This window comes from Notamacropus eugenii, chromosome 1 (assembly GCF_028372415.1).
Source record: "Notamacropus eugenii isolate mMacEug1 chromosome 1, mMacEug1.pri_v2, whole genome shotgun sequence".
NCBI lineage: Eukaryota > Metazoa > Chordata > Mammalia > Diprotodontia > Macropodidae > Notamacropus > Notamacropus eugenii.
The window spans coordinates 343,140,150-343,152,788 of NC_092872.1; the positions used below are offsets into that span (position 1 = coordinate 343,140,150).

A 12,639-nucleotide genomic window follows, 5' to 3' on the forward strand; every position below is an offset into this window, starting at 1 on the left:
AACTGAAGGAACACAACAGTGTTTGCAGCAGAAGAGGGAAGTTCAAACTAAAAAGATTCTGCATAGGAAACATTAATATATCTAGGATAAGAAGAAAAGCAGTCAAATGGGGGATAAAAATCTTTGCATCAAATTTCTCTAATATCTCAGACATACAAACCAGTAATAAATATATATAAATATCTATGTGTGTGTGACTAATAGTCATTCTACGATAGACAAACGATCAAAGGATGTAAACAAATAATTCTCAACCCTGAACGCAAAGTATTCACAACTACATGAAAAAATGCTCTAAATCACTAGTTAGAAAAGATTTGCAATTGAAAACAACCCTAAGGCCTCATGTCATACCTTGCAAATTGGCAAAAATGACAAAAATGGCCACAGTCAATGTTGGAAGAGTTGTAGAAAGACAGGCACTAATACAGGGTTGGTTCAGCTGTGAAATGGTACTATCATTTTGTGAAAAGCAATCTGAAATTGTGCAACTAAAGTGACTAAAACGCTATTTATGGCTTAGGTGATATTAGGACTCAGTTTCCGTATTTGTAAAATAAAGAGGTTAGATCAAATGAAATCTAGGTCCCTTCTAGTTCTAAATTCTATGGTTATGTTTTCCCTCATTCTTTATAATAATCAGTACAAGGGTAAACATATAGTATAAGCTTGTTTACTAATTACACAGGAAAAGGATAGGAAGTAAGAAAAAAATGATTTCTGAAGAAACAGTAGCTGGGCTCAAAAAATTCACCAGCCATTTTAATTACATGCCACAAATTCTCATTTATCATAAGCTATCACTTTCCCTGTTTAACTAACAATTGTCAATGTGAACATCCTACAGTACAATATTTGTACTCCCTCACCTCTCTATTTTGCTCCTAGAGGTATTCATGGCTAAGCCAAAGAAACTGTCAAAATGGCAATAACCTGTCATAAACTACACAGACATTAAGTGAATAACAAAACCTTTCACAATAGTTCTGTGTGTGTGTGTATCTGTGTGTGTGTGTGTTATCTGAATAACACTAACTCAACTGTCACTTTTTTCCAAAGAAAATCCTAAGAGATTAGAAAATAGGAATTATCATCTTACAGTATCTTCTAGATTTTTTTCGAATTCTTCTAGAAATCCAGTCATGGCAGGGTCTCCTTCAAAATCATTGAAATGATTATTTACCCATAAAAGCACTACTCGTGTGACCTGAAAAAAAGGGGGGGGTAGAGGGGACAAATCAGGGTACATAAGTATGATAAAGAACTTTCCTCAATGAATTTTTATTTAAGTGATTCTAGCAGCTTGGCCTAAATTAAGTAAAAACTGAATTATTTTAAATCCCCATAGCAACATGAATGCTAACACATGCTAAGAGTGGAATAATTAAGTTATTTCTCCCAAAGGATAAATTTTGAAAAGCTTTTGTAAAGCAATTATTTTTTCAGGGAAGAGCACAGTTCCAACTTTAAGGGAAATAAGCCCAGGCTTAATTGTGTATATACAGTCAACCACCACTAAAGACTGTGTCAGTTTTAGGAACATGTAAGAAGAACTGGTTTAGGACTACTAAAGAGAAATCTTAAGATTTAGATTCAGAAACTGAATAGCCGTATTTAGTCTAGAAATACATTCTGCATTCATCCGCTGAGATGGACAGGTATCAGGAATAAATGCTTGTTATGAGTTGTATTGAACTGACAAAGACATACTGCTAATACATTTTTAAAATCCATTGTATTTGTTAAGCCTTGCCAAAACCTGGGCGTATAGACTACCATGTTACTTTGGCACAGTGGATAAAACACTAGACTTGGGAGTCTGTAGATCTGGGTTCAAATCCTGCCTCAATCTGCAAAATGGGCATAATAATCATCACACTACCTACCTCATAGTTCTTTTTAATGAGGTAAGAGCTTCGTAACCTTCAGACTCTATAAAAGCGTAAGCTGCGTGTTTGGAATGAAGAGGAACCTTTTTCATTCTAGAATCAAGGTTTTTACTTCTGTCAGAAAATCCTAATCAGTGAACCCATTCTACCAATGCAGATTGGCAAACATTCTGCAAATTGTTGTCTTAAAAGAGTTGATTAAGTCAGCATAATATTAGGTGATCAGTTCAAGGTGATGTGGCCAACGTGTGTTAGACTGGAATCCAGATCATCCTGACAAGACTGGCTCCCTTAATCTACTACAACATGATTCTTTTCATACTGCTGTAAATATGTTGGACAACTGGGCAATTGTTTGAAAGGATTTTTTGGTTTGGTTTTGTTTTCTGTGGTTTCAGAAAAATTCCTTTACACTCTTGGAACCTGACTACTTTAGTCTTCAGTTTAAGTGTTCCTTTCCCAGAATTCATTCTGCCACTGGAAAAAATCACTGTATTAGGATCCTCTCAAAAGAACTGGTATAATTATACTTTATAAGCATATAAATATGAATAGGATAATATTCTCCTTTTTTTAGTAATATTGGTAGAATCTTCAAAGCAACAATCCATTTACATGCTTTCCTTCAAGTCAAGTTAAAAATTAGCAGATGGAAACTATGGGTTACTTACAACTGAATAATATACATAATATCAAAGGAAACTTTAGTCATATGTACTCCTCATTCTCTAGGATTACTTTAACTGATCAATAAACACACTTGCGTATTTCGAAACTGCTAGTTCTGTGACATGCTAATTGTTCACCTGTTCAAATACTACCTTACAAAATTAGTTGTGATGAAGTGGCATATTTTGCACCTACTCATCTCTAAATTTGAGTATATAGAGATGGTATTACATAATTTTACTACAAGAACAGATGATTTACTTTTATTAAAATCCAACATTATAAGTGTACCAGAGTAGTTATAATTTAGATTTCTCTTTTCTTAAAATAAGTCACTTCCCACTTAAATTGCTAAGACATTTCTATTTCCCTAAAAGTACAAGCATACCCTATCTTGTAAAGAGAGAATAGCCTATTTAATGCAACCATACTATTTAACCCAGCGCAATGAACTGCAGTATTTCTAATTTGTGGCATTTGTTTGGAGAAATATAAATCAAGAGATAATTTTAACAAGGCGCTCTGAAATCATTTAAGTTCTTACTAAAATAATTTTCAAATGATTATGTAGACAGTCAGAAAACATTAAATCTTCTTTGGGCAATTGTTTGAAGGGATTTTTTTGGTTTGCTTTTGTTTTCTGTGGTTTTACAAAAATTCCTTTATACTAAGAAACTGTTTTGGCCTTCAGTTTAAGTCTTCTTTTCTCAAAATTCATTCTGCCATTTAAAAAAAACCACTATATTAGGAACCTCTGAAAACATCTTGCTCTTTCTTTAAAGTTGAGATTATTGCAATCTCATGCAACCTTACACTGCTATTCTATATTCTAGTTTACAACTTTTAATGATAGTCTCCACAATAAAACTATTACAACTCAAAACTAAATGATGATGCACACTTTTTCAGCAACTTCCACACAGAATACTGACGCTATAAAAATTAACTATGAAGATCATTTCACATTTAGACCACCTGTACATTAGATCACGAACTGTACATTAGATTCATATCACAAATACATCAAGATCCAACCTTGAAAAAAGTCACTTTAACATCTTTTCTTATTCTAAAACCAACCTTGTCTCTTAAACTGTCAAGTTTGAACCATTCCAATAGCTTATTCCCAACTTCTAAGGGGCTTTCAAGAAATGTCCTATACGTCAACAGAAAATCTTCTATGTAAGTTGAGTCCACAACTGAATGTTCTTCTATTAAATGCATGATGAGTCGTTCAGGTGTTGCCTGAAAATATGAACATAAATATTTCTAGAAAATTATACAAGCAAGTTGGTTTCATATTACTATTCCCTACTCTAATAATCAGATTTGACACAATCACAAATTATCTGTCACATATCTTTTCTGCAAATGATACCAAATTAATACACCTATTAACAAAGAAAGTAGATTGTAGGAACAGTTGCATTTTATTAGAAAACACCAGAGAAGTTGAAATAATGCAGGAGACATAGGAATTTGTTCCATGACCTCAGATAAAATGTGGTAGAAACTTGTGGGTATAGTATTAAAAATACTTAAATATGAACTAAAATGTGAAAGAAAATAAATCATTTCTCAATGCTTAATGCAGTTAGTTTAATGGTACTCAGAAGGAACTTTCCTATAACCAGTGTTCTTAATTATGTACATATCTACATCCCTCTCCCATCTAGTACAGTGTCCTCAAGCTATTAGAAGTTCTACAATGGAACATCTACTCTGAAGTACAGGTGAGGAAAATGTTTGATGCTTTAAAAATCTGGTTTTTCAGTTTTCCCCCTTCTTCCACACTTCTAAATATACAGATCCTCTAAAAGCCCTAGATATTTGCATAATAGGAATCTCATGGTGTGAGAAAGGAAGGACTATGTCATTTTAGGAAGACTTAGAGAGGAAAGGAGAAGGCAACAGTATTTGTAAATCAGTCCTTTATAAGGAAGGTGTTTTTAAGTCTAGGACTACCTATACCTGGGAGTCTTCCGGCAGATGGAAAAGAAAGGGCTAGTTTAAGGTTAGGAAGGACAGAATAGGAGGACTAAATTGTACTTCAAGGAAAAAAGTATGTATCACTCCCCAAGTCACTCTAAAAAATGAAGCTAAAATGAACAGGTTAATTTTAGGGACTGTCAATTTTAGGGGCCCTTCTGTCCCACCCCCAAATACCTCCCTATTTCCAAATGGTCTGAAATGTCTTTTTAATGCTTCACTCCTCCTAAATACTCTTTGACCTTAGACCCCAACAATACTCAGTACTATTCCGGGCTATCACTTCTGCTCTGACTATATTCCTCTACCCACTTTTTCTCAATTTTGACCCTGTTGATCTAAATAGCTCAACTCTACACTATCATCTATTATTGAATCCCTTCTTCCCTTATCTTACTGTTGATCAGGCTTTGGCAAATCTTAATCACTGATTAAGCTTCTTCACTGCTCTTCATACAATACTGAATGGAATTAGAAATCACAAAACTATGATGACTGGATCCACTAATCTCCCCACAGTAAGGTGGTTCTACTACTTTCTACTTGATTCCCTAGTCTTTCCAGCATAGCAGATATTCCAAAGTATTCTTTCTCCTCAAGCTCTCACAAAAGTGCTTTCCCCACTCACATTGCTGAGGACCTCACTTCATTAGTCTTAAAAAAAAAAACAACAACAACAAACTGAATCTTCTATCTAGATTTCTCTTTTTTTCTTCTCCTTACCACATCCCTCTGGCATTGACCACCTCTTTCACTCATCTCTGATGATGAAGTGGCCCTTCTGTGCAGACAAGCCCTCTACCCCTTGATCTCACTTATGCCCCTCTTCTCCAGACAACTGTCTTTACTGTCACCTCATTTCCTAATCTTTAATCCTTCCCTACCTATTAGCTCTTTCCTTGATGTCTACAAACAAGACCAAATCCAACCCCCCATTCTTAAAAAACACTCAATCGATTTATGACTGACAGCTATCATCCTTTATTCTTCTCCTCCCCTTCCAAATTAAACTCTTTGAAAAAGCAGTCAGTGCCTTCATGTCCTCATTTCTCACCTTCTTACAAATCATTCTCAATCTGGCTTGTAACTTCATTATTCAGCTGAAACCGCTCTCTCCAAAGTTACTAAATGACAAATCCAATGCCTCTTCTTGATTTGCATCCTTCTTGATTTCTTTGTAGCATTTAACACTGTTGATCACCTCAGAAGATAAGAACTTCTTGACACTTACTAGATCTTCATCTATGTCAATCCTACTGTGGGTATCTCCCAAGGTTTTCTCAATCCCTCTCCTATCCCTATCCTCAGTTCCCATGATACAATAATTATATCTATACAGATGATGCCCACATTTATTTATCCAGCTGTGTCTTTCTCCTGAGTATGGCATCAACTACCATCTGATGGATATTTCAAACAAGATGTCCTGTAGACATCTAAATCTCAACATGTCCAAAGAATTCATTATCTTTCCCCATAAAATCCATCCTTCTGAAGTGCCTAATTACTATGACAAAGATATTAGTCTTTATCTTCCTTCCAGTCATCAAAATTCAGAACCTTGATTTTTTCCATTTTTGGTGCTATCAAATCTAAGGGTACCATCCAGCTACTCTGTATTTATCTTCTACGTTCTGATTTATATTTTGTGTGCTTAGAGGCAGGGACTGGTTTTACTTTGTCTTTGGTATCTCCAGGACTTAGCACATATAGAAAATACTTAATGAATGTTTGGTGACTGACAGGCAAAACCTGCCAGAGCTTATGCTTGACTGGCACAACCTTTAAGAATGCAAGGTCATCCCTTACCCCTAGTCCATAATGAGGCATCCACAGAGAACTTTGGTGACGAGTGAACTGAGGCTGAGGTGATACATCAGCACCAGATTCAATTAAAACTATTTCCCAATATTTTCTCAGTATTTCTTAATTTTTATATATAAATTATCAATCAATTAATCAACAAGTATAAAAATACCTTTTATCTGATCCTTCTCTGCTTTCCTGTGACTTAAGAGGCCAACAAAGATAAGAAAAAGGGTACAAAAAGAGGGCAGAAGGTAGAGAAAGAAGAAACTGCAGGTAGGAAACAAATGACTCAGACTCCACAACTTTGCTCATGGTAAAAACTCTGTCTACCTTCTGCTAAGCCCAGAACAAGAAAAAGTGTACTAAGATACTTTTGCAAAAGCTGAAAGAACTGCAAAAGCAGATGGCATTGCTTCCTAGCATTTATTAAGTTTGGGGTTATTCTGTTTTGCATTTAAATATGGCCTAATTTGTATAAAACTACACTATTCTAATAATTCATTAGCTAATGAATTATTAATCTCATTAATGTTTAATTAATCAGTAATGAATTAATGGGTTATCAATGTATCCTGAAATTAACTTGGAGTAAGCAAAAATACTGAAATTCTATTCTTTGAACTTACAATGCTAAAAAGCAATAATGCAGTAATATCTTAGTATTAAAAATGCAAAATCTTAACCCGCTACAGAAAACATTTTATACGTAATCCATTTACAGAATCCTATTCTATTATTAAGAAAAATATATTCTAGTCTTTAATACTTTTGCCTAATAGAAATAAGTGATTCAAAAAGGCTTTAATATAACATTAACGTTTTCCTCTAGAGTGACAGCAAGAGCAATTTTAACATTCATCATACAACAGAAGGAGCCCAGGAACGGAAATAAGAGGAATGGGGCTATTTGTGCAACCTTAGGGAAGTCATTTCTCTTATCTGACCACATCTGTAAAAAAGACACTAGTGCTCTATTGGTTTCTTCACCTCTAATGTCTTGGAATTAAACTAGGCATTATTCATGACTCTTCTAGATCTTTTGATACAAAACACCAAAAACCCACCTTGATGACAATATGCCCTTTTCGAGTTCCGCTACGATCCAGCTCTCTGTGCTCTTGTACCATAACAATTTCTCCTTCTTCTTCAACTTTATGGGTATTTTTTTCTACGTGATTCAAGATTCTCCAATAGTCCTGCTGGGCTATGCATACAAACTGTCCAAGAATAACGAGGAAACATTTAGTGAACTGTGAATACATCAATATATCACCATCCACCATAGCAAAGCATGACAATAACAAAACCCAGGGGCATCGAGCTTTTCTCAGTCAGCTCCCTTAATTACTGTCTAAAGGTCAAGTGCAATTAACAATCTCAACATAAAAAGTCCAATGAATTTAGAATGTCATCAAAAAACCAAAAATAAACATCTAATTCCAATAAACACAGAGTGGAGGTATTCCAAGTCAAGCCAATAAGTACCAAGTTCTTACTTTCTTAACTTGGAAACCAAATAATTCAACTAAACACATCAGTGGAAACATAACAAAACAATCTTTAATTTTTCTTTCACAAGTCAGAGCTTTTTCAATTCAATTTCTCAAATAAAGCTTTCTTGTTTTTTTCAAACAGCTCAAAGAACAAGAAACTGCTCAGCCATCTTTAATCATAACCATGCATATTTAGATATGCTTACCTGACAGTCATCTACTTTGGTTCTGACAACTCCATTCATATACTGCTTATCCAGAGTAGGAACAATTCCAAAGCTATTTCCCATACACAGGCTTTCACTTTTTCCATCTGGATAACTGATTTCTACAGTTCCATTTAAAATGACGTACCATGAATCAAGCTATAGAAGAAAAACAAAAAATTACCTTTAAATAATGAATACTCTTCAAAACAGGATTACTTTCCCAACATATTCTGCCTAATGCAAAAACTGACTGCTCTGTCTACTTTCACCAGAAAATGAAAGCTACTACCTTCATAATTATCCAAGTATGACAATTTTTTCAGGAACACCTGTAGGAAAAAGGAGTCTTAATGGTGAGTTTTAGGTGATAAATGATACTGCAAAATACATGCAATTTTTTTTCAAAGCTTCTGCAAGAAAAAAAATTTACACTTTAATATTTGTAGAGCATTTAAAAGACAAAACTTCCTATACAGCTGTGAAGGTATAGTGTTGGGATCTGAACTTAGTGACTTCATTCAAATATTTTTTGCTTATCCCCAGTAGGAGCAATTCCAACACTCCCATATAGAAATTGTTTCCATTTGAATGATTGTTTTCAATTAAAAGTCAGCCCTTCAGAAAGGAACATTTTCTTTCCTTTAGGACTATACTTTAAAGTAGTCTGCTGAAAAGTGCATTTGACTTGAAGGCCTAGGTTTTATTCCTGACTCTACCACAGCTCGTGTCAGTCTGGTTTGACAACGCCCTTTTCCCAGAGTGAGAAGGGAACACAAATGGAAAGAAACAGCCAAAGTGATAAAGGAATATTTGGTATAACCATTAAGTTATGTGGTTACAAAAAAACACTCAAGAAGTAATCAAGAAGGTTACTTAAGAGAGTTAGTCCATGACACAATATGAATAAGAGCAAATGGCACCCACTTTACTCATCAAACTGATTTTTTAAAAACACAAATGTAAAACCACACATTTAGCCATATTAAATTATATTTGTTATATTTGGACTAACATTTCAGTCTGCCAGTAACTTTTGGGATAGTAATTTTGGGTTCCAACCTATTATCTATTCTTTCCAATTTTGCATGATCCTTCAGGGCTTTCAGGCCAGAAATTCAACAGATATTTATTAAATATCTACTCTGTTCCACGTACCAGATTTCAAGTCAAAAAAAGAAAACAGTCCCTAGCTTCAAGGAGTTTACATTCTACTGGAGGAATGATAAAGTAAATAAATATAAAGCTAAGTAAATATAAAATATGTATAAAGTAATTTTGCGTGGGCTAGGGGGATGCACTATGAACCACAGAAGGTGAAAAGATCAGGGAGGGTCTTCACAGAAGAAGTAGCACTTGCACTGAGTCTTGAAGTATCTTAGAGATTCTAAGAGGTAAGAAAGGAGGATAGCCTGTGCAATGTACTAGAAAGGGAAAATAGAGTATTGTGCATAGAGCAGCAAGAACTACAATTTAACTGAAATTCACACACACAAAAATAATTAAAAGGATAAGGCTGAGGATAGCTTAGTTACAGTTTTCTGACTCTAGTCTCTCCCTCTCCAAGTTATCCTCTGTTACAGCCCAAGTAAACTTAAAATCATAGGTTACGAGTTAGAAGGGACTTTAAACATCGTTCATTCCAAACTCATTTCACAGATGGGGAAACTGAGGTCCAAAGAAATTAAGAAATTTGTCCAAGGTCAAAGAGATACTAGTATCCAAAGTAATGGCCTCTGACCCCAAATCTAGTTCCCTTTCCACAGCACTGTGCTTTAATAATAATCTTATTCAGGTTAAGATTGAAACAGTAACCTGTGGGGACCAAAGACAGAAGTTATACCAAATTCAATTGAAAAGGAAAAAACTCTTCCATGTAACAACTGAAATGCTCAAAAAAAAACCAACTGATATTTTCAAAATGTCTAAAATTTTTAAACTACCAGACAAAAATAATTATAAATTCTGACTACATATTTCAACTGTGTAAAAATTTCAAAAACTTGTAGATATGCTTCACGAAAAGTTGTGTTTTAAAAAATCATTTCATTAACATATAACAAACATTTATTTGCTACAACTTACTTCTTGCCCATCTGCAAGAATGACAGCTCCAGCCTGGTCTACCACTTCAAAGATCATAACTGAGCAAAGTTCTCTTCTTACAGACATGGTCATATTTGCAAAAGCAGGGAGCTGATGCATAATTTCCAGTAATTGCTCTGTAAGGAAAATGAAATATTAATATGACAACAGTAATGGCTTACAATTTAAAAACAGTAACCCAAGTTAAATACTAGCTTAAAATTTGTAGTCAAGTCCTGATTTTTTGTGCTAAAAAAAGGAACACAGTAGAATAAATATCTTAAAATGACACAATCAAAAAATCCTTTTCATTTAGCACTAAAAAAATGTTCAATATTTACACATGAAGAAGGTACATAAGATGTTCTGAGAATTCACAACCCTTCAAAATAATGAAACCATCTGAACTTCGGAGCTGACCAAATTCTCAAACCTGGGAGCCAGTTGAGTTCTTCCTTCACCTACTAAAGACAATATTCTGCCTCTGAATCTAATACAAAGCATTCCCGTTTCCAAAGAAATGCCAGTCTCTCTAGAAGGTTACTGGTTCATACCTTCTCTGGGGTGATCTGCTACAAAGAGCAATATGCTAGCTCTTATAGCCTTGTCAGGTTTGAGGATCTGCTTTTAGTATAAAAAAAGATTGATGAATTTATGTGATAACTGCTGCCTAAGAAAATACATGTCAAAAAATTGCTATGAATTTGATAACACCTTTAAATTTCTATTTTAGTAACCACAACAGCAGCTGTGTGTGTGTGTGTGTGTGTGTGTGTGTGTGTATGAAATTAGTAATAAGTATACATGGGAGACAGATTATTCTGTCTACAGAAAATATATTTATTTATAATACTGAGTCATTTAATGAAAAAACCCTTTCTAACAATTTCACTAGGTCAACAGGTTGGGAACCACTAGGCTAAAATAAAGGGTCACATTTATATAAAAATGTACTTAATTAAACACAGTAAGAAACCATACAAATAAGAAATGTAAAGCATTATCTGATCTACACAATCAGCCCTATGACAATCAACTTAGAGATAACTGACTACATTCAAAATCTGTGCAATGGCTAAATAACACAAAATGTATTTCTTCTTCATTCAGAGAAGCAGTGTTACATGGTGAACTGAGTGCTGGACGTGGAGTCAGAAAGATCTAAATTTGAAGAAAAAAAAAATCCCTGAGTTGATATACTACCTTTAATATGCACTAGATACATAACCATGACAAATCCCTTCACTTCAAACTTATTTATTCATTTGTAAAATGAAGATTATAATAACATCCACAGTATACATATTGTACTAAACAAAGGGCTGTGAGACTCAAGTAAAAAAAATTGTATGTAAAGTGCTCTGCAAATACTAAAGTGTTATATAAACATTATCTATAAGTAATCATTAAAGAGTTTTTTTCTTGGATAATACGGTCTAAGTCTAGCTAAGTTTAAGGATCTTGACACAATTTTACAATGTATACTAGAAAGTTTTCTGTGAGGCACTGAAACACACACACACATCACAGTCTGTGTGTGTATGTGTGTGTATGTGCATGTATGAAATGCATCTTCTAATAGAAAGCCTGCAATATGTGCCACTAAAGTAAACTATGGCAATTTTTAACTAATTCATGCCAATATGATATTAAGTAATATATATGGAAATTTAAATGAAATAACTTTTGCTAAGTAAGCAACTTAGTAAGTTAAATAGAGTAAGAAACCATACAAATAAGAAATGTAAAGCATTATTTGATCCACACGATCAACCCTATGACAATCAACTTAGAGATAAATGACTACATAAGTACTTAGCATAACTATGCCATATTGTGATACTTCTTAGAATATAAACAATGTTCATCTTTGTGTAGTCGATTTACAATATAGTATATTATGGGAAAGGGGGAAATCTAGACACCATACTACAGCACTACTGGAGTTTTAAACACTTAATGATCACACAAGGACATAAAGGAAGAAAAGAGTTCTAAGCAATCTTGAACTTTAAAATGTCTTCAAGTCAAATATAATTGACATAGTATATATCCTACCAATGTCATCATCAGTCTTATCTGCAGGCTCCTTTTCAAGACATTCTCGGACAAGGTCTCTCCCTAGCAATGGATCGGCTGTTCGATCAATATCTTCATCTTCCTCTTCTTCATCCTCAGAATCAACAGGTGCTTCAGGGAGACCTGTCAAATCCACATCTCCTATCTCACTTTCTGTAGCCTACAAAAAGAAACCGTATCACATTAACTATTCCATTTCACAAGTCTTATACAAATAGGATAAATCAGCTTAAATTTTGATAACAAAAAAAAAAAGTTATTTTCTTTTTTATAGTATCTTATTTTTTCCAATTACATGAAAAGACAATTTTTAGTATTCATTTTTTGTAAAATTTTGAGCTCCAAATTTTCTCCCCTCCCTCCTCAAGACTAAGGTTAAGCAATTTGATAAAGGTTGTATGTGTAATCATGTAAAACCTA

The 12,639-nt window shown here is 34.0% G+C and overlaps 1 protein-coding gene across 9 annotated transcripts in view; it reads right to left on the reverse strand.

Annotated features, from left to right (window-relative positions):
- RAPGEF6 (Rap guanine nucleotide exchange factor 6) overlaps positions 1-12,639 on the reverse strand; it is a 225,407-nt gene that overhangs the window by 90,467 nt on the left and 122,301 nt on the right. For all 9 annotated transcript variants that reach the window (XM_072629969.1, XM_072629966.1, XM_072629967.1 and 6 more), the window contains 6 exons: positions 12,199-12,379; positions 10,141-10,277; positions 8,056-8,214; positions 7,421-7,573; positions 3,639-3,803; positions 1,100-1,207 (listed from right to left, as the gene is read on the reverse strand). In XM_072629969.1, coding sequence (XP_072486070.1) covers positions 1,100-1,207; positions 3,639-3,803; positions 7,421-7,573; positions 8,056-8,214; positions 10,141-10,277; positions 12,199-12,379 — 903 coding nt within the window. The remainder of the gene's footprint in view (positions 1-1,099; positions 1,208-3,638; positions 3,804-7,420; positions 7,574-8,055; positions 8,215-10,140; positions 10,278-12,198; positions 12,380-12,639) is intronic.